General features: G+C 37.4%; 1 protein-coding gene and 2 long non-coding RNA genes across 16 annotated transcripts; 1 reads left to right on the forward strand and 2 right to left on the reverse strand.

Annotated features, from left to right (window-relative positions):
* Nucleotides 1-1,259: 1,259 nt before the first annotated feature.
* On the reverse strand, nt 1,260-3,259 carry LOC126410033 (uncharacterized). The gene is made up of 2 exons (XR_007573280.1): nt 3,122-3,259; nt 1,260-2,019 (listed from the first exon to the last, which is right to left on the reverse strand). It is a non-coding gene; the product is annotated as an uncharacterized LOC126410033 (long non-coding RNA).
* Nucleotides 3,260-3,463: 204 nt separating this feature from the next.
* LOC116252310 (uncharacterized) lies at nt 3,464-18,341 on the forward strand. Of its 13 annotated transcripts, none has more exons than XR_007573272.1 (8): nt 3,464-3,868; nt 3,988-4,416; nt 4,529-4,715; nt 5,114-5,182; nt 7,890-7,972; nt 8,628-8,860; nt 9,529-9,703; nt 18,058-18,341. It is a non-coding gene; the product is annotated as an uncharacterized LOC116252310 (long non-coding RNA). The 13 variants fall into 13 exon arrangements; XR_007573279.1 differs by lacking the exon at nt 18,058-18,341 and adding an exon at nt 13,245-13,384 and having other exon boundaries at nt 3,466-3,868; nt 8,628-8,842; XR_004172132.2 differs by having other exon boundaries at nt 3,473-3,868; nt 4,526-4,715; nt 8,628-8,842.
* On the reverse strand, nt 4,653-21,268 carry LOC116252308 (pleiotropic drug resistance protein 3-like). 2 transcript variants are annotated; one of them, XM_050077640.1, is made up of 24 exons: nt 20,881-21,268; nt 20,597-20,720; nt 19,232-19,317; nt 17,488-17,572; nt 16,485-16,644; nt 16,310-16,386; nt 16,158-16,211; nt 15,647-15,737; nt 14,766-15,067; nt 14,205-14,477; nt 13,338-13,651; nt 12,238-12,398; nt 11,921-12,024; nt 11,687-11,840; nt 10,571-10,638; nt 10,380-10,475; nt 9,931-10,263; nt 9,480-9,770; nt 9,100-9,183; nt 8,284-8,417; nt 7,869-8,096; nt 7,527-7,698; nt 7,038-7,292; nt 4,653-4,919 (listed from the first exon to the last, which is right to left on the reverse strand). In XM_050077640.1, exons 1-24 carry the CDS (start codon nt 21,261-21,263, stop codon nt 4,653-4,655), a joined length of 4,296 nt encoding a protein of 1,431 aa, XP_049933597.1. In that variant the 5' UTR covers nt 21,264-21,268. The 2 variants fall into 2 exon arrangements, with proteins under 2 accessions (XP_049933597.1, XP_049933596.1); XM_050077639.1 differs by having other exon boundaries at nt 10,380-10,453; nt 10,537-10,638.
* Nucleotides 21,269-21,986: the final 718 nt, after the last annotated feature.

Here is a 21,986-nt window from a genome sequence, read left to right on the forward strand (position 1 = left end):
ATTTCCTTGAAAAGCTTTCACAAAGGGTGCATTCAGTAGCTAGAAATTTTGGAATGCACTTTTTATCAATGAAAAAAAAACCCATATGAGAGGTAGTAAGAAGTTTCCAATATATATATATATATATATATATATATATATATATATATATAAAAGAAAAATGAAATAAGTTGACTATCTATGTGGTTGGTGGCTACCTATGTAGTCAATGGTTGTGTCCATATTTTGTGTCGCTAAAAACAATTGCAATATACACATTTTATATTGTTAAAAAACATGGCTAAACAACCGGTTGTTTTAAATGCACATTTTGTAATGGCTTTTAGTGACATAAAAATAGAAAAACAACAGTTCGTCATAAATATAGATGATTGATATATATATATATATATATATAAAGAGAGCAAAATGAAAATAACATACCCAACCTCCACGGCATAATGGTTTTATGATATTTTGTGATGCCATAAACCATCACAAATGATGCATTCCTCAACTATAATCGATTGACCATAATTTTTTAATTGTGACATACACCATTTGTGATTTTTAGCATCATAAAATAAAAAAACCCTTCAGCCATATAGGTAGCTGACTATGCACACTTATGTGTAAGAATTAAAAACAGGTTGACATCAATATATATATATATATATATATATATATATATATATATTCCTTCGACTTATCTCAGTCGGTAGGTGATGCATGCATTGGGGTATTTTTTGTACGTATAAAACGAGGGGATCATTTCTATATCGGTCGGTTGCCGATGTCGTCATAACAAAATTTCGTTAGCAACAGGGTAGGAGGGAAAGGAAGGAAAGGAAGGGAAGGGAAGGGAAGGGAAAGGAAAGGGAAGAGAAGAGAAAGGGGAGGGACATGAATGAAATTGAAAGGAAATGAAAGGATTGATTAAAAAACTTGTTTGGATAAAAAGGGAAGGAAATAAAATGAAAGACTAAAGTTCATGTTTGTTTGGACTACGTAAAGGAAATAAAAGGATAGAATTTATAATACTTTACAATAATACTCCTAACAGTTAAAATGTTTAAAAAAATAAGAGGTTTCAAAAAAGACACGATAATGTCCATCTCACCTTGCCTGTGTTTTCCAATGGAAGGTTGCAGCTTATGCAATGAGTTTGGATTCTCTCTCTCTCTCTCTCTCTCTATAAATGTATGTATTCTTGAGAGAGTCACCAATAGTTATAAAAAACTTACATAAAAAAAAAGTGAAAACATCATAACAAGAGTAAATATCCTCTTAAGTAATAACTTTAGATCAATCAAACAAAATGTTGGTAAACAAAATAGTTGTCTAAAGACAAAAAAAATCACAAAGCAAAATTAAAAATTACATTCTTGTCTTATATAATTCCAGCAATGCTAAGCAACCTAAGTAAAACATCCTTTCGCTTAGAAGAAGGACAAGCAAAAAATGTTTCTATCCTATCTTTATCACCAGTAAGATAAATATATGCCTCAGTTTGTAACTCTTCTTCAAGACCAATCTCTTCAAATGCTGGAAATATGTCTTCTTTAGAATATTTACATTCTTGTTTCGGCTTTGGTACGACATCACTTTTTCCAATTGCATTAGCAATTTTGTCAAATGATTCTTTCATTATTTCAATCTCTTTTAAATCATCTTCATTTGCACTTCTTCTCCTTTTACGCTTTGACAATGAACCTGTGGGGGGCCCCACTTGGCCTTCACAGTCGTCTCCTACGTTGATAAATGGTTCTAATACTGCTTGATTTTGCGAAACCATTTCATCGATAAGCTGGATTGTGTTGCCAGTACCCTCACACGCTAAAGTCATTCGGTTGCGCCTCTCTTTCGCTGTCATCGATCCTTCTCCTGTTGCTCTATCATTACCAATTGATCGATGCATAAGTTGTCGTCGACGTTGTCTACGACGTATGAACCAATAAAAACTATAACATAAAAGTAGAACGACTAGTTGTTGTTGGTGTCGTCTCATGTCTTCTAATATGCCTTCTAATATGCGACAAGCTGCAAAGCCAAAGACAACTTTTTTTATGAAGATGATGATCATATGTGACAAGCTGCAAGCTAAATATATAACTAACGACATCAACAATCATGCTTCAATGCCTAACTCCAATCTGTCTCTATATTCTTATTTTTTTTATTAATGTCTAACTCCAATCTGTTTTCTTCCTTAGAATGCCTTGATTAGTTTTGCCAGTTGCACCGACAATCTGTATTTTGAAATACAAACACAACAAAATAGAAAAGAATTCCAGTCAATATGGAGATTCCATGTGGACTTCTATCTTCCAGGCAAATGTAACAAGCAAAATCTGAATGCAACAAAGCATGGAAAACAATGGCAAAGGAACATTGTCAATAATAATTTGAGGAACATATTTACTGGTCAGTGCTGACCGACCAACAATGATCGTCAACTTTGTGCAAACAATTAAGGCAGCATAAGAAAACCAATACTGTTCAAGATGTAACATGCTTTTTCCATCTGGCATTTGAAAAACTAATAAAACTTGCATCCCTACAAGCCGACAGAAAAACTAATACACGTCCAACTGAGTAACCATTTTCAAGTCCTCTTTCATCAAATGACGATCACAATACTCAGACCTTTTCTCATATGCTGAAGCATTGTTCTTAGCCTTCTCAATCAACTTCGTCATTTCCTCATATGCTACAGTTAGCAAGGGGAAGAACATTTTACTTTTTGCCTATGGTGTTTATGTGGGTGGTACCGTGGTAAGAACAGTTTGCTGCTTCTCACCTAACATGGGAATGGACAACGAAAGCACCAAGGCAAAAAGAGGGCAAAAGGACGACTAGGATATACTTTGGAATCTGAACCACAGTTTTCTACAACTTTTCATTTATTAAAAGAGTTTCTTCAGCAGCAACTGGTGCGCTCGTTCCTTGCTCAGTTGGCGTTCGAAAAGGAATCTTTTGCTTAAACAATGTTGTTTCAGAAAACAAATTGACGGAGCCGTTGCTTCGGTGACCCGGCCTAGTTTTACCGGCTATCATCAAATAAATGCTTCACTTAAACGAAGAAGAAGAAGACGAAACTGTGAAGAAAAAGAAGAAGAGATAGAGAAAAACGAAAACGCACCTTCCAGCAGAGGCCTTCTTCTTCTTCTTCTTCTTCTCCTCTGTTTTTGTTTTTTTTTCTTTGCTCTTCCGCCCTGTTTTTGCCTCTTCTTCGGTTCCTTCAAAAGGGCGTTTCCTCTTCTTCAACGGTTTGATTGGAGGGAAATGACGTTTCTTCTTCGGTTTCTTTAGAGGCGTGGGTCCCTTTTAAGGATATGGAAGGGTATTATGGACAGACTTTTCTTTTTTTTTTCTTTCTTTTTTTTCAATTCAAAAAGGATTCAAACTACATACTCTCTCCATTTCCTTTTCCTTTTAATTAGCCAAAGAAGAGTCATCCCCTTTCCCTCCTTTTTAATTAACCTTTTTAATTAACCAAAACAAGAAATGGCGGCAAGCTTTCTCAGTGTACTTTTTGTTGTGGGGCTTCCCAGTGTACTTTTTGTTGTAGGGCTTCCCAAGAGCATGTTATTTATTTCCCCATCATCATCGTCATCCCCCTTTATTCGCTGTCGTCCCTTTTGTTTAGATCACCTTCTTCCTCGCAATGGAGGTCGTTTATTGATCGGAGGCCTCTGGATGAAGAGGAGGCGGGGCAGAGGTCGACGAGGAATTAGCGTGAAACGGGTACATTCTGTTGAACGACTCTGTTTTGGAAGGTGGATCGAGGTTCGTCATTTCCGTTCCCTGGTGGTATCCCATCGTACGTTCTAATCGGTGCGGAAGAGGAAGATGAGTGGACAAGGCCGTGATTCGTTCGGGCGTTTTGGTATACCTAAAACTTTCTCTCGCTCATTCTTTTATATGAAGATAGTTACATACATAAAGAACAAACACGTTGCGCTCAATTTATAATGCTTTCCCGGGCTTTCGGTCTGCTTCTTGTAGGGCTCCCAAGATCCCATCATCTATCGTCTCCCCCATCATCCATCGTCAGCCCCTCTATTGGCTGTCGTCCTTTTTGTCTAGATCACAGTCTTCCAATCTTCCTCGCAATGGAGGTCGTTTCTTGATCGGGGGCCTCTGGATGAAGAGGAGGCGGGGGCAGAGGTCGACGAGGAATTAGCGTGAAACGGGCACATTCTGTGGAACGCCTCTGTTTTGGAAAGTGGTTCGAGGTTTGTCATTTCCGTTCCCTGGTGGTATCCCATCGTACGCTCTAATTGGCGTGGAAGAGGAAGATGAGTGGACAAGGCCGTGATTTGTTCGGGGTTTTGATATAGCTAACACTTTCTATCTCTCTCTCTACTATATGAAGATAGTTACATTCGTAAAGAACGAACAACTCAGCTTACAATGCTTTGCCGGACTAACAAGGTTATGTATGAGCTAGGATATCAGATGTACTTTACTGTATCTGATGGAAGTCACTCGTTTGTATGTCTTCCCTAGAATGTTGAATTTAACATGTACATGTATTGAACAGCAGGCACGATGGACTATTGTGACGTGAGGGGGGCAAGGCCGCAAGGGTAGATATTTTGAGTCTTGAATAATTCATTAAGGGCTTCAGAGGCAACTGATACAAGAGCTAGCATGAGGAGATGTTGATTTTATCTCCTCTGGAAATTCAGTTTTGACATAAAATAAGTAAATAAAACGGCAAAGACAACAGGGTAAGCAAGAAGAACAGCAGCGACTGCTCCCAATTGATCCTGTTGAAAGCCAAAATAATCTTTAAGGAAGGAACTGATGGATTGCCACTTCCCAAATACCGCTACCTGTTTTTGTATGTCCCCATACTGTGAAGTAAAGAGTCCACGAAGAGTCCAGTTTGTAGGGGTGGCCCAGTATAACCAAATCCACCATTTTGGTATTTGCTGCACAGGGATAGCAAGCATGTTGATGATGTCAACCACTTTTCATATGAAAAATATTCTTAAATCGAGGGAACAGTCATAATTATGCCTGCTATGTCTGAGACGAATTAAGAACTTTTGTTAAAGTTATTTTATGTTGGTTTTGAGTAACATGGTCTGAAAAGTACATCAACCAATCTCTTTGTTATTTGCAGTGCATGTTTGATTAATGACAAGTCGGAGAGTCAATGCAACTGTGCAACAGAAGAAGATTTAAGGCATAAGTACCACCTCTTGTGGCGTGCTCATGATAATGTCTGCAGAATGTAGTTGTTTCATGCTTGTCATTTTGCATTAGCATGCGCTTGCATTCTTTTATTGGGTGGAAAGTTGGAAAAACATTTGCCAACCATGATGTCTGTTTCAGTTGGACGATTGTTTAGGAAACCAATGAATTTAATGGCTGTTATATTTATCAGTATGGCTACAGGGGTTGCTAATTTTCTGCAAAAGCATGAATTTAAACTTTAACTTTAAAGTCTATCTTGTTTTCTGGTACACTTTTGCATATTTCAGTTGGTCATTTTTGGAAATTTTGATTTGGTCAAGTTGCGATTTGATCTTGGCTCCAGATTTGATGGTTTAAGACTTCAAGTACATTTTATTTTTCAATCTAGGTATCTCCATAAGTTTCTTTCATTTGCATATTTATCATTTTAGAAATGACACACAAGTCTTTAACACATAGGGTGGCTTGATTTTTCACAAGATTTTGCATGGTTAAAAGTCCATAGTCACAGAAAACGCATTTTTTTCGAAAAAAATGTGAAAAAACGTGATAAATTAAATGACGGTTTAAAATTTAAAAAAAAAGTGTCTTTTTGAAGAAAAACGTTAAAAACGAAACTCACTTTTTTTTTCACTTTTTCATTTATTTAGTTTTTTTAATGCCAAACAGTTTTTTTTTTCATTTTCTATTTTTTATGTGTTGAAAATCTACTTATCTTTTGATGTTTGTGTTATTATTTTCTCACTTATTTAATTTTTCTTCTATTTTTAGTTTTTTTTTATTTTTAAAAGTTTACCATTTTTTTCTGTTTTTTTCAAGCTTGCCGCATTATACCCAAGAAAAACACTGGCCATTTAAAACTTCGAGACGTTATTTGTGACTATGGTTAAAAGTGTATCACAAAAAACGGGGACGGGTATTAAACGGCGAGGAAAAAAATGAGTATAATACGGCAAAGTTTTATATCTCGGGAATAAAACGGAAAAAGTTCGGCAAATTTTTTTAAAAAATTAAACATTTAATACATCTTAAAAATGATAAAAAATAATAATTAATAAAAAAAACGGCAAAAAACGGGAAAATAACGGCAAAAAACGGAAAAATAACGTATAATACGGGTATTAAACGGGTATTGTACGCGTTTTTTGTTTTTTGACTTTTTTTTTAAAAAAACGGGAATAATATGGGTATTATACGGCAAAACTGTTTTTGGCGTTAAATACGCGTTTTTTTAAAAAAAACGGCGTTTTTTGTGACAGAAAACTTAAAACACATCCTTGTCATGTTTGATTTCAGTACCAATGGATAGACTAAAGCAACTTGTGTTAGCTCTAAGTGGAGCATTCTTCTTTGTTAACCATCCCACTTCACATCCAAGCTGATTTTGTCAAATGCCAGCTCAACCAAGTTTCCTCACCTAATAACTGACATGGGACATGCTATCTAATTTGAGTCCCTAATTTGTATAAATCTTTACTTATGTCCTTACTCGAGTCCCTTGCTGGTATATCTTATTTATATGGAACAAAATGGTTATAATCTCATCCAGTAAAATTCTGGTGGTTCCTGAAAAAAGGAATAGGCTGAAGAGGTTTTAGTTGTTTTTTAAAACATTATCGCTTCAGCTTATTCACATTCCAATTGCCAATTCATTGAGAGTGAGATTCATTGTACTGAAATTGAGAGGATGTTCAAATTATTATTTTGGCTCCTAGAAAAGTAAATTTTTTATTGAATAAAAGTAGCACAATGAAAATAATTGATCATGATATATTTTTTTAAAATTAATTCTGGACAAATCCCTTCTTTGTTGTTAATCCAACCACAAAAGGAAAAGAGAGAAAACTTACCGGTCCTGGGATTAGGAAGCCAGAAAAGAGACTCAGCATTGTGTAGAAAACAGATGAGAGAATTGCAGCAACTTGAATATTTGGAGTTAGTGAGACCATAAGCATCCCAAGGTAAGTGTAGTATAGGAGCGTAATAAACTTGACAAAAAAATACCAAAAGATCTTATAAGCTGAACGTTGGTAACCTATTGCAGCATATGTAATAGTTCCAAAGATGATTGCTTGGAGGAGTACATATGGGATTTCAATTGCAACCTGCATTTGTAGGAAAATAGTTAAACACATTAAAATCAGTTAGTAGTTTGGTTGTTATCTTCATCCATGCGCAGCACAATAGATGCTAGATCTAGAATAACATTCATCCTTGATGTATGTCCTATTGGATGACCTGAAAACTTTCATTCTTCATGCAAGTCTTTTGGTGATACTGGATCATGAACGAAAATCTACACAGAAATGTAGGAAGTATATACTTATATATTCTCTGACCTGTGCAACTGCATAAGCAAGGGAAGAATACATCCCTGCAAATTTTTCTCGGTATAAGACAATGCGCTCAGTTGCTACAAAGGGAAGAACTGTTGAGCAGTTATTGATTCCGGTCATAAGAGTTCCAACAAACATTGCTCCCAGTATGGTGAATAAACTCTGTTGAGTGTCTCTGTGAAAACAAAGGGAAGAAGAAAAGCGAACATAAGAAAATATGTAAAAAAGACAAGATACAACTGTATTGATCGATTGTCATTTTGTTGCTGAAACATTTAGATATTTAGTTTGGTCAAACAATATCTGTAGTTGTTTTGCATAAATTGGCCTCTATGGGTTGCTTACATTTTCTGTCCTTGTTGCCAGAAGAGGACACCAAGAATCACAGAGGTGATGGTTATATATGTCAAACGGACCAAATTATATGAAGGACTTCGCCAATATGACAGGTATTGCTTCCACAGGCATGCTGAAAATTGCCCCCACCAATTCTGTGAAAACGTGGTCTGAAAGTTCAAGTCATTTGAACCAGGGGCTGGTGTGCTTAATTGTTTGAGTAGCTCTTTGTTGTTCCTGACAGAAAACAAGATAAACATGACCACTAAAGAAAAGATTGTCGAAAAAGCGATGAAAATTAGAGGGAAAAATGAGTTCAGTTTTGTTAAAACAATTGTCCCATAGATAGGAGATGAGTTGCAATTGCATTATCTCCTTGCATGGGAAAGTTCAAATTCATGTTGATTATTTACGTAGCTCTTACTGAAAGAGAGACGATTCCTTGTAAAGCTGAGCGAAGTCTACATTTAACTGTCTTTCCATAGAAGTAGAAGTAACTTCCAGCATCCATGTTGCTGGATTGTAGTTATTTTTGATCTTTGGAATGCCGGAAATACTCTGCAGGTTCACACCACTATGTTAGTTTAGGCTGTACAGAATTGTGGTGATGGAGAGTAGATGATGGAGAGTAGATTTACCATGTTGCTAAAGTAACATGTGAAATAACGAGTACTCGTAAAATGATTGGAAAACTAGTTTTTAGTGTCATTATCATAGCGTTATGAGGGTTTCCCTGTTTAATCCTATATAGTTTCATATGTATAGCAGGTTTTTGGATCCCAATGTCAAAAAAGGATGTCATTCTTGAGTCCCAGCCGAAGGAGCAGAAAGGAAATTGGTGCTAACTGGTCCAATTCAGTCAATCAATTATAATTGCCCTGAAGTCATAACATGATATATCAAGGAACTGGGTGCCATGGTCATTACATTTAACTTGGCTAAGAACAGAAGAAGCTTTGCCCAGTTCTCCTACGAAATTGCAGGTGCTTCTCAGGTCTCAGGTGCATTATTCTTCGATTGACACACGGTGGTTCATAGTACATACAACAATGTTCAAGGCACTGAAAAATTTAAAAAGCCTGAATTATAGAATTCTTCTGGGACACAATTCTTAATGATCCAATAAGCTATTGCTTTAGTATACGGAAATGAAGAACATTTAATCCAATAGATGCAAATAGAAAGATAACTTCGTGCATGCAGTTGCATAAAATCAGATGTAATGTGTTTGGTGTGTTACCTCAAAATATTCAATAACACTGCTTGAATGACTTCCCAATGGTCCAGAATAAATAATCTTCCCACCTCTTTTCATCAGCATCAACTGCAAAAAAAAAAAAACAAAAAATGAAAAAAGAGGGGTGAGAGGTGGTGCTAAGGGCTTTGATCAAATTCTTTCAAACAACCTATGTTATCAGTTGGACAGATTGGAATAATTTACAGTCATTGGGCCTATGCAGGTCCAAGTCCAACATGAACTAAGTTAATGGCTATATTGAGTTTATGTGTCATATTCTAAATTTCTAACTAAAAAATCTTGTGTAGTCATGTAAATGGCTGATAACTTGATATCTTAAATCTACATGTGCAGTTTTTCAAGTTCCAATTCATTTTGTTTACCTCGTCAAAGGATTCAAATATATCAATACTTGGTTGATGAATTGTGCAGATGACTGTTCTTCCAGTGCGAACCACATTTTTCACTGCACGCATGACAATTGCTGCTGCCCTGGCATCCAGACCAGACGTGGGCTCATCCAAGAAAATTATTGATGGATTTGCAACAAGCTCAACTGCAATTGTTAAGCGCTTGCGTTGCTCTGTTGAGAGACCACTGACACCTGGTATGCCGACCAGTGCATCTTTGATTCCGTCAAGTTCAATGGTTTCTAATACTTCACTTATGAATGCCTGTTACACTCATGCATCAATGAAGTCCATTAGTTGTTCTTCTGCAATCTATTTGTGTATCTCTGGTAGTTATTTGATGATAACTGATCATAAATTTCTATTTTTTCTGTGCGTGCATTTGTTTTTGTGGCTAAATGGATGGCTGATGGAGTTGGCCTACCTTTTTAGTGTCTTGATCAATTTCAGAACCTAATCTCAACCATGCTGAAAAGATAACAGACTCTTCAACGGTAATCTGTGGGGAATGAATGTCAGATTGTTCACAGTAACCAGATATCCTAGCAAATGTCTCCTGAACCTTAGGATACCCGCCTATCCATATGTCCCCCTCAATAACTCCCTCATTCTTCCTTCCACAGAGGACATCCATGAGAGTTGTCTTTCCTGCTCCACTGACGCCCATTAAGGCTGTAAGAATGCCAGGCCTGAATGAGCCAGTAATGTCTCTAAGTAGCTGAAGTTTCTTCTCCGTCATTCCTTGATCTCTCATTTCCTGTAACATTGAAGCAAATCATTGTAATTGCTGCTCCAATTGGACCATTTGAACTTATAGCTTGTCAGTTGACTAGTTTTGAAGGAAAGCTGCTTGCATTTCTAATGGAAATTTACCTGAGGAGTATCGACAAAATACTGTATATCTTGAAATGCTATTGCCAGTGGTTTGAATGGTAATGCCATTTTGTCTGCCACATGAAAGTGGTCTGTCTGTTAATGAGTAAAACATACAAACAGAAAAAGCTTGTTGTATTGAGTTAGCCACCCTTACCTCTCCTTTTGTCTTCCTGAATGTGATGGTGAACATTCTCTTCCTTCCCTTGGAGTTGTGTAAGCCTTTCTCTGGAGATAATTGCCCGAGAAATGCCAGGAGCTGGATGTAAGGTGGTAAACAAATAACAAATGTGTTAAGTAGATCTGTATGTCTAGGTGTGCATATATTTTTCCTGTGGTAAAACCGATAACGAAGTTGGTAGCAAATGTGTGTTTAGGTGTGCATGTGCATGTGCATGTGCATGCATATATATATCTTTTTTCTCTATTGTTGGATAAAGTAAGAGCATGCATTTACTTCAGCTTCCAGTTGACATGCCTCTGGTGTGTGCGTTTAGGTGTGCATATGCATGCACATACGTATATATTTTTCTCTATTGTTGGATAAAGTAAGATCAAGCCTTTATTTGGAGCTTCAAGATGACATGCATCTAGTGTTTGAACTATGAAACATGGTTGAGAATGTTGGACCTAGGATTTTGATGGGCTCAGATCGTGTCCGGTCAGTTCTGATTCAGTTGAACTGAAAAAGCCTGGTGATGGTTTCCTGCAAACTTCTGACATCCTCTACCCTCCATAGGCCTTTATTTTGATACTGTCAGATACAAGTAACCTGGTGAAGAAGATCACACCCTTTTGAACCATAATAACAGTTGACTGGACGGGTGTTACCAGTTGGAAGAAATTGCAGCTCCAATCCTATTTTTCTTGTTAGACTAAATTTAGGTGGCACAAATGTGTTTGCTTCACATCATGATGAACTAGGTTTAGCCATTCAAGCTCATTTGGTCATTCATCAATCAAGGATGCACTTAATGTCCATCTGTTACTACATGTTCTGGAATTTTGTGGATGTTCTTCTTGGCCTACTTGTTAATTTGTCTTGATTCTAACTCTTTGCTACATCTTCTTTTTTGTTTGTGTGTGTGAATTTTCACCTCAAGTATCAAAGCAAGTACCATTTTACTATTGGGGTTGCCAAAAAAAAAAAAGGTGGTGAAGGCATCTTCATCAACTATTTAAGCTGGATACTTAACCCTTTTGTGTCATTTACTTGCCAGTATATGACCGAGGCTATGATAATAATTATGTAAGCTTTGTGTGAAGACATCTCATCCTGATCCACATGCTGATGAAATTTCACTTACGTTTCAAAAATGTCAAGGCCATGGTGAAGCCAAGATTGAGTAGTATAGTGAAACCAAATAGGGCGGCCAGTGATATCCAATAGAAATAACCCGGAAAATGAAGTCCTCTGCTTAGTAAAATTTGTTGTCCAATTGTTGTATTTCCAAAAGAAATCTGTGAGAAGAATCATACAGGAACCTTAGAGAGCTGATTTATCACTTTAAGTAAACAGATCCGGATGCAAAGTGTCTAACCTTTCTCCACCTTGGAGCAAGGAATTCATTTACAGAAATTCCTATTTCAGCATATGCCAATGGAGATACCCAAAATCCCCACTTCAACCAAGCCGGCATGGAAGCTGTTGCCAGAAAACATGCACGTCAACGTCCATTAAGTATGATAAATTTTCAAAGTTTGGTGTTTGAACCACCTGGCACAGCTTAAAACAATCTAGTGATAAACATTGACCTAGCAACACAGCTGATTGTTCTCTGAGGAGATAGTAGCTAACTCAAAGTCTATTTTTTGGTGTCATGAAATTCAGCTCTTGAACTGTAAAAGGAGTACTTACACCTTGGGATCACAAAGCCTCCAAACACGAGAGCTGCTAGCATAAAGCAACTGCCAGCCATGGCTGAAGCTACATGTGTTTTAGTGATGGAGGCAATGAAGCGGAACAGGGAAGCAGCCATTTGATGCACAGCAAAGAGGAGAAGGAACTGGGAGAAAAACCTGCTCATAAATTTAGCAGTTGAGATTTGAGAAAGAATACTATCCATTCATTATCAGCTAAACAGTTGTTTGAATCGGTTAACTTGATTAAAGATGACAAGATGCTGTCTCATCGTAATTCAGCAAATACATATCCTGAAAGCGATAGAAATGGTAGAAATTCGAAATTAAAAGCTAGAAGAGACCAAAAAAGGTTTATCTTAAAAAATAAGTTTAAAAGATCTTGGAAAATATCATGATATTCTTATTTTGGTGATATTTTCAAAATATCATGACAGTTTTTTCTTCCAGGGAAGGGGAGGTTCACTTTTTTTGGCATTTTTATTATGATATTTTAAAAATATTGCCAGTATTTGTGACTGTAGTTGGAAACATTCTGTTCGTCAACTGACTTGCCAAATGCCAAGTTATATTAGTGGTGGGTAAGAGGTTGGGGTATCTAGATTCCCATTTGCATAGACCTAGTTGGTTCAGCATTCGGTTGACTTGGCCTTGAAGGAGCCTGTCGTTCTCCTAAAGTGAGATGCCCGTCCTTACAAATTATCAGAGCCTATATATTTCTCTGCATCCTCGAAAGGTTAAATGTTTGACTCGTTGATACTTCTGAAATGTTGCCCGAGCCAAAATCAGCTTCTTGTGACTAGACATTGACTAACCTTTGAGCTGCTAGTCGGTTGCATGCTTTGAGCTAATCTTGCCATAATGCAAAGGGTTGGGGCTTCTTCAGAATCTCAATAGGGAGAAACTATGTGAAAGATTATTTTTGTTTTTGTGTGTTGACATGCAAAGCAGACCTGCAACCTATCACAATTTTTATTTATTGAACTTGGTTAATTTATCTGACAGGCGCTGCTGGTAGGTTGAGCATGATTGTATGATGATAAACTCCATGCTAGCATATTTTTCCAAGTGATGAATGCGGAAACAGCATTTAATCACCTTCCTGCTTCTGGACTATATCCAATGGTGTAATACGTGAGTCCCGTCCAAACTAGGGATTCAACAAATGAGTGAGGAATTTTCAGTATGGCAGAAGGCAGTGTGTACGCCCAAGCAGGATAGAAGTAAAAATCTCTGTGCTTGTAGAATACCGGCAGCCTGGAAACTATCATTGACAACTCTGGGAAACCATTGACCATAAGGATTACCATCGCATAAAACATGGAACCCATAAAGTAATTCGCACCAGCCAAGTCGGCATTCATCCTTGTACGCAAAAACATGGTCATGGTGATGAATGCTATGATGACAAGCTGCACAATGACAAAATTGTAATCGATCAATTCCACAAACTGAAATTGATAGGCACTAACAGGGACCTGATCTAAAGCCTTAGTGATATCATTACAGCTAAGCTGAATGATTTCAGCTGGTTTCATAACTAAGTTGTAAGACACATTTGCAGACAGAATTCTTGGGAGACTTCCAGGGAAATCAGCCCTTATGGACACCGATACGTGAAGTCAGTATGTATAATGAGAGCGGTAAATTATTCAAGTTACTTGAGTCTAAGGTGGAGTTTTTGGAGTTCAAGGTTTTCCCAGAGATAACAACCGGCAGCACCTCAATGCCCAGAAAAATGATACCAAATTCCAGATAGGATCTTCTGGAGTTGGTGCTGAAATATCTGAATCAGATGCCAGGTCAGGAGCAATCAACGCCACGAATATATTTCTATCAATTTGGCCTTTGATAAATTGCTACAGGAACAGAGTTGGATCAATTCCCTGGCAAGTTGGGGTAGTTTGGCCTTTTTCAGCATTTTCTTTGTATTTCTGCTTCATTGAAATTTATGAACTCATGTACCTGAACTGATTTGAAGACATAAACAAATGAATTCCTCTTCATCAACAGCAATTCCCTGGCCATGCACGTCTTCAGCATCTCCCATTTGCTTAGAGAGTAGATGCTAAAGGTTACTGCATCTTTTTGTGTACGGTCAGATGGATTTATAAGCTCCTCTAACAAGCTTTTCCCATGATCAGAAGCCTTGAATTTCTCTTCAAATTCATCCACTGTTATGTAACTATAAGGATCTGACCTGCACCAATATTGTGCTTGATCCTTCCTGGAAATGACCTGAATGTGGTACAACGAAATACAATGGTCAGGATGGGTCACATCCTGTTGACTTTGTGAAAAGGTTACATAATGCAACAAAAGATGTTTCCAGTCATGAGTCAACATCTAAAGGTATGCCAACAACTTCTTGGTGCATAAAGTAGAGAACATATTCTGTTTATTATTGTTTTTTACCTAATGCAGCAATATCTAGTCAAAGTCGAAGGTATGCAAATAGCTTTTTGGTGCATAAAGAAGGGACTTCAGAATGTGCATGCGGTTAGAGAGAGAGAGAGAGAGAGAAACCTCCTGGAGGAAATCAGCGGTGCCCTTCCTTTCGGGGCACTTAAAGCCACAGCCCTCAAAGAATTGAACAGCCAGAGTCCGAGGGCCATGATAAACAATCTTGCCTTCTGCCATCAGTATGATATCATCAAAGAGGTCGAATGTCTCTGGTGCTGGTTGAAGCAGCGAGGTCAATACTGTGGCATCTGTGATGTGTACAAATTGTTGAAGGTATGTAACTATTTGAAAGGTTGTGGAGCTGTCTAGACCGGTTGATATTTCATCCATGAATAGGGTCTTTGTGGGACCAACAATCATCTCTCCTGTCAGAATTAAAGAAGCACAACTTATATTTAGTTCGTTCAACTTAGGCCCTAGACTAATGGGAAAGAAATTTGGACGACAGTTGAGTTTTCTGACAGAATGAACTTGGATATAATCTTAACAAGATGCTTCCAAGTTGGCAGTGAACAATTGGATTTAAAGTTATGCTGTTTCTGCACCCTTCTATCGGATTCCAACTTTCAAGATATGGTTATGCTGTTTCTATCAACCTGCAGATAGAATAGGATTAACTCCAGAATGATGCACCAGACCATGGGATGAGGACTGATTGCATGTCTTGACAAATTACTAGCCTCTAAGTTCTATTTGGGTTGAGCTGACCAGGTTAGCTTTAGTTGACTTCGGGTGCAGTTAAAACTAAAGCAGTCTTAGAGTGTCCAGCTTCATTTAAGTTTTAGTTCGGCAGAATTAGCATTCAACCAGCAAGACCAACTTAGTCCATATCAGGCTATCAGCTAGACTGAGGCACCAGTGGTCATATATATAACCTGGGAGATACTCTCACGATTTTGTTTGAAAAAAAAAGTAAAGGGATAGCTTTGAGTATTTAGCAATACCTGTAGTTAACCTTTTCTTTTGTCCACCTGAAATGCCTCTCCTCATGGCATCACCCACTAAAGTGTCAGAACATATGTCTAGTCCAAGTATCTGCCAAACAAAAGCACAACTCAAAATCATTTCATTAGTTTCAAACAGGTTCCTTTGTGTGTGTGCATGCAGCAGAAATGAGCTCAAACAAGTCCATGGGTGGTTGGAGTTGGACAAGTTCCTTAAGCCATTCCTTTGAGGTTTCTGCTTTATGATAGACAAGTTCAAGTTCGGGGATCATCTTTGGTATTTAAACTCTTGACCGCTACTTCTTATGGTGCATTTCTATTATTCAACTATCTTATTAAACCAAGAAACTGACTCGGGAATTTGGTCGACAATGGGGTTCAGAGCAATACATTTAAGCCTATCTGAGTCTAGTCTACCAAGTAATGCTTCTGATTAATGGTAACAGTGACATGAATTATATGGACGAAGAATACTTCACGATTAACATGGTTCATTTAGGAAGAAAGGCACCTTTAAGATGTAATCTGTCTGCAGACTTCTCTTCAACCCCTCAATTGAAGTTGCCTGCAAATTCAAGATGTGCACAATCAACCCGCAGCGAAAGAAAAACCAATTTAGACCTAGAAGATTTAAAATTAAAATTACAAAAAGTTAAGAGTAACCTTCATATACATGTCTATATCATGATCAGGTACTATCCCAGCTCTCTTCTCTTTTTCACTAAGTTCCATCACCATCTCTGTACATTTGAAGCATCAGTTAATCCTGAATCTTAATGTGCACTGGCGCAAGCATCTTCATTTTTTTTATAAGTTTTTGAAAGAGAGGGAATTTTACGAGGTTTGCTTCCAAGTCCCTGGCATCTTGCTGAGAAATCAAGAGTTTCTCTGACAGTCATCTCTGGCATATGTAGATCATATTGGCTTATATAGGCTGATGTCTTCTGGGGAACAAATTCACTTAAGCCATACCCGTTGTAGGAAATGTCGCCAGTCAGCTGCTATAAAAACTAAAAGGTTTTAGAATATGAAATAAAAATGCAAGATTTTTCAGTGCACATATATGTATATTCAGTAAATAAATATTTTGTACCAGGAACTATTAAGTATAAATCACCATCTCTTTCATATTTTATTGGTCGTCAAAGCTTCTGTAAATAAATTTTAGTTCATATTTTTGGAAACCATGCATTTGGTACTAAACAATGGGTCCGTTTTATGAAAGAACGGAGAGAAAAGACAAAAAGTGCTGAATTGTACTTATATTGTGAAACTTCATTAGAACAGATGGTCTGCAATATATATGTGCATATGCATGTACATAAGTATGTAAGTATATATATGTGCTTATGCAGTTATTTAGCTTCCTGATCCGTAGGGCTGCACTATGGGTCGAACTCTTTGAGCTCGACTCATTCCTTGAATGAGTGGTAAAAACGCTGATTTAGCTAAAGAAATTTTACTTCCTGTTTTGTTGGGCTGCACAATGGCTCTACTAGGCCTTTCAATCGAAGCGCACACACACACAAATATATGTATACACACACACACACATTATGCACACACACACACACCCAAAAAATGTTTGCACAAAAAGCACCATTGGAGTACTAGGTGCCTCCATTGTCCCTTAAAAAGTCGGTCTTTAATTCGTTCCAAGTTCCAACCTCAGCCGGCCAAGCCGAATTTGAGCTCAGTTAATGAACATTTCTTCTGTTATGCCCCATGGCCCATTGTGATGTATATGCCATTAATCAAGTTGGTTAAGTTGAAACAGAAGGTGAGCTCTTTGTTTTTCCTTGACAGTTGACTGCTTTAGCCGAACTACAGAAAATTAAGACCTTCAAAGATTGATCTAGTTTTCCTGCAAGTGCCAATAATAAGGTGGTCTTTCCGCAACCAGGTGGGCCGAGCAGAAGGGTGAGCCTGCACATCAAGAAGGACCCTTGGTTACCATTCTCAGGATATTTAGGTGAATCCTACTATTAAATATTGTACGGTTAAACGAAGCTTAAGCAGCACTGGGAAGCCCCCAGAAGCTACAAGAGTTTACATACTCAAAGATATAAAAAGCTAGCCATTGTTTAAGCAGTTTCGGAAGCCCCAGAAGGCACAAGAAGATTCCACGTATATTTTGCTTCTTTCTTTATTGTTTTAACACTTTGGTGATAATGTGACAAGCTACTTCCAGTAAAGAATGAAATTTCTTCACTATCATGTTCACTGCACGTTTTAAGCCAAGAGGCTTGCTTTTTCTGTTTGTTTGTTAATCTAATGATGCTGCATACTGTTATTTTTTACTTTTTCTTTGGAAACTAAATGCAATGCATGGAGATTATGCATTTGGAGAAACCATCTCTCTTTTTCATTTGCAGTGAATGCTTATTAACCATCTACGTTCCTGAATGCAGATTCCAGATGGAGCCCGACTTTTTATTTTCTGGTAATGAAGGGGATACATTCACAAGCTCAACTGTCTAACCATAACTGACCCTCGTGCCTTTATTTTATATTTTTGTTTTCCGGAAAAGAAACAGTGAATTCCTAGCAGACTCCAGTAAGGATGGAAATTGTCTTTGGCTTTTGAGGCCGAAAAGGTTGCCAGTTGTCCTATGTAAGCAGTTGATTGCTTCAGACTCATAGCAGTCATAGATGCTGAATACTTGAATTAAATGAAGGTATATATAGCTGTCTAGTCTTTGCTTGTGATAATTATTCATTCCATGGTTCTTTGTTTGCATATATAATTTTGCCTTCATCATATCATAGCTCTATTTGCAGTTACGTTATTTGGCAAAGTTACCGGCAGTGGTGCTTGCTGTTGCAAATACCGCTGCACAGTGATCTTACCATGACAGTGATTGAATTTACAGAAGAAGTTGACATTTTGAGAAGTCGCTTACTGTCCTAATATCATGCTTTCTTAGCTCTATGAACGGTTTCTCGCGTAGCTTTTTTATATCATTCACCTGCCATATTTCTTTAACCATATCTAAGCATATTCTACAGCCCGATACTTGTAAATATATATGTGTTTCATATACCTGCATTTTTTTACAATTACAAAAACATTATTTAAGTAAGAAAACAACTAATGTTTTCATCAAATCACTAGTAAGATCATATTTATAAAGTTAGATTTTTAATAAAATATCTTAGTAATTAATTTCAATAAGTCTGGTTTTTGTCTCTTATTCAAGTGGTTTGCTTTCTACCAACTTCTTTATATATATATATATATATAAAATATCACATCGCCATCTACCTGTCCATTTAAAACAAATGGATGGTTGAAAGAAAAGTAAGGAGAAAAAAGTGATGAAAATACCCATCACCTTTGTTTTTACGGTGGATGATTAAGAAAAAAAATAAGTTACTCCAAAAAGTTAGAATCACCATTCAATTATCTTTATATATATATATATATGAGTATATTCTTTCTTTTTTAAGCCGTTGCCTGGGATTAATCGAATTGAAAAGTTACGTTTGTGCAATTAGTTTCACTGGAAAATACACAAAGAATTCGTCTCTTTTCGAAAAATGGTTAGTTAATAATGCAGTAATTGTTAATGATAAATCTTTTACCTGGAGGGTCTGATGATGCCGCTGACATCATTGATGATGTTAATCTTTGCGTCTGTGTGCTTCAAACCTGGCAGTCTACAGAAACCCTGCAGCCATGATCTAGCTTGGTCAGTCTTCATGCTTTTAATAACTCAGAAGTCAGCTCTTAGAATTTAGAGAGAGAGAGAGAGAGAGAGAATTATGTGGATTGAAACATTTATTGGGCATCAAAATGTTTTGACTTTCAACTTGATTGTGGTAAGTCAATTTCATACGCCAAGACTACATGCGCCAACTGAGTTGTACAATTAGGGAATTGAGTTTATCTCGACAATCAACTGTGATTGCACAAATCATCCCTCTAGTCCTGAGGTCGATGGAGCGATTATTTGCAACATGAAAGCGCCTCAGGTGGCTACCTGATTTAAGAGTTAAACTTCCGATGTTAAATTATTTAACCTAGACATTTTGATAAAGGACATGCTGGGAGTTAGACTGCCGACGTTTATTAAAAAAGTGTCGTTAAATGCTTTAATTCTTCAAAACAAACTTTTTTTGGATGTTGCGCTGGGTTAAGTAAGAAGCAAGTTTTCAATATTGTAATTTTAATGTATTTGTTACGTTGTTTCATTAATACCTGAGAAAATGTATATATATATATATATATATACTTTGCTCACTGATGAAGACCAAGAATGGTTGAAAAAAAAATAAAAAGCTATGAACCCATACCACATGAAAAAAATATCCATCAGTTTTTTTTCTTTTTATTCTTCTTATTTCGAGTGTTCATCACAAAAGATTGAACGGCCAAGTAAATTGGGCGATCAGAGACAATATTTAATAAATATAAATAAATAAATAAGTATATACATATGGCTTTCTTAAATCGGGCCAACTCACATGAGCATCGTGGCACCTGGTTAGGGAGGTTGCCCTGAGACCTTCTAAAACCTAGCCAGCTCACAAGAGCATCGTGGCGCCTATTTACCGTGGTTGCAAGCTTCATACTTGACGTATGGTTTAACATGAAAGGGCCGGGTAACAATGGGCTTTCTTTCACATTAAAGAAATTCTTTAGAAGTTGGTTAAAACACTTTGGGAAAAATGCATGATCGAGTCATCGTCCTCCATGGCAACCCATGATATATATATATATATATATATATAACTTTTTTGGAGATCGTGCTGAAAATTATGTTAACGAAGTTCGTGCTCATCACTGCAACTCGATCTGTCACGATTTTACAAACTTCTGATAAGTTTTAAAGTTCTTCCTTTGACATTTGATCACGACCATGTATCCCTCACCGGAAGGGTTTAGAAGCAAAAGGGCACTTGAAAGGATATGAACAGAATAAACATTTCTTGCTGTCAAGAACTTACAGAAACGATGCTTTTGGCTGTATTCCATAACGTTGGTAGGGGCTTCCCATCCACCACTTCACACTTGGCACTCACGGAAAGGTTCTTGTACCTTACTTCTACTGTTGGCAGCTTCACACCGACTCTATCAAGAACAGAATGAACTCAACGCAGTCAATTCACCAATCTCATAATAAACTTTCAGTATATAAAGATAAGACGTAAAAACATTAAGAATCAAATCTAATTACTATAATTCTTTGAAGATATGGGGCGTAATTATAGTCTTCGAAAATGTTACCTACCTGTCTAATCTTTCTCTCAGCTTCCATAGCAGTTTCTTGTTATCTTCCGCTATATCCTTGATGAGCTTCTCTATAAACAAGTGCCTTTCCATTGCTCCCAGCTCTGTGACGTCCACCAATCTCTTCTGTTGAGCTTCTCCATCATTCCCGTTGCCGGCGTCGAACACGGAGGTCCGCAACCGATCGAAAGTAGGCAACCTCTCGATCGCTGCCCAATACAGTTCTTCATCTTCCTCATCTGTTCTTGCTGAATTTACATTTGATGCGCTCCGGAAGCTACCACTGCTTCCATGGCCTCTAATTGATGAACGCAAACTCCGGCCGATCTCTGCCAGTTCGATCCGCAGAGACTCGATGTCATCTGCCGTAACCAATTGGGCCATGCTGAAAGTTACTCCAAAGGATCGCTTAGTTGCTTGCAAGATAGAAGGTTGAGATGATATTTATATCTAGCTGCCGTCTGCAAAGCTAGACTAAGGCCTGGCGTCAAGGCTTTATCGTGAATATATATATAATATAACATGGCACGCCAGTCGCCAAGAGAGAGAGAGAGAGAGGGAGAGACTTGGATACATGCACACCACTTAATTAATTAATATTCCTTCATTAGGGTTCCTGCAAAATTGATCTCCGCCCAGTTTAACAAGCGCAGCCATACGTTAGGAATGAGCATCTGGATCGGGGTTAAAATTTATTAATTTTATTTCCTTATGAAGCTTTGAAGTTATAAAGGTATATCTGGGACATTGATTCTTGATGAAGTTGGTAAAAATTAATTTGCACTCCTCCCCTGCCGCGATTGATAAAAGACCCGACATCATACTATTACATATTAAACGTGGGCATGACGCTCACTGATCGATTTGTCAACAAGGCCATTAATCTGAGCACACTAATTTTTCGCTATATAGATATCAATCCATGGATGTAAACGTGATTCTGTTGCTAGAAGTAATCGCCTGAAGAATGTTGTCCAGAAATTAAGATGATCTCCATTGGCTTCTGAATCTGATACTTACAGTCTTGTTGTAAAATGATCCGATGGTTGATTTCTAGTATAGATCTTTCAGCTCAGGTTCATGTCATATTACACAACAAAAACCGAA

The sequence above is a fragment of the Nymphaea colorata genome, chromosome 4 (genome assembly GCF_008831285.2).
Source record: "Nymphaea colorata isolate Beijing-Zhang1983 chromosome 4, ASM883128v2, whole genome shotgun sequence".
Lineage (NCBI taxonomy): Eukaryota > Viridiplantae > Streptophyta > Magnoliopsida > Nymphaeales > Nymphaeaceae > Nymphaea > Nymphaea colorata.

Coding starts and splice junctions, on each gene's coding strand:
- LOC116252308 (XM_050077639.1), bottom strand. CDS start 21,263: ATGGCCCAATTGGTTACGGCAGATGACATCGAGTCTCTGCGGATCGAA. Junction 9,184..9,479: donor TATTTGAATCCTTTGACGAG/GTAAACAAAATG, acceptor TTTTTTTTGCAG/TTGATGCTGATGAAAAGAGG. Junction 7,699..7,868: donor TGGCAACAAGGACAGAAAAT/GTAAGCAACCCA, acceptor TTGTTTTCACAG/AGACACTCAACAGAGTTTAT.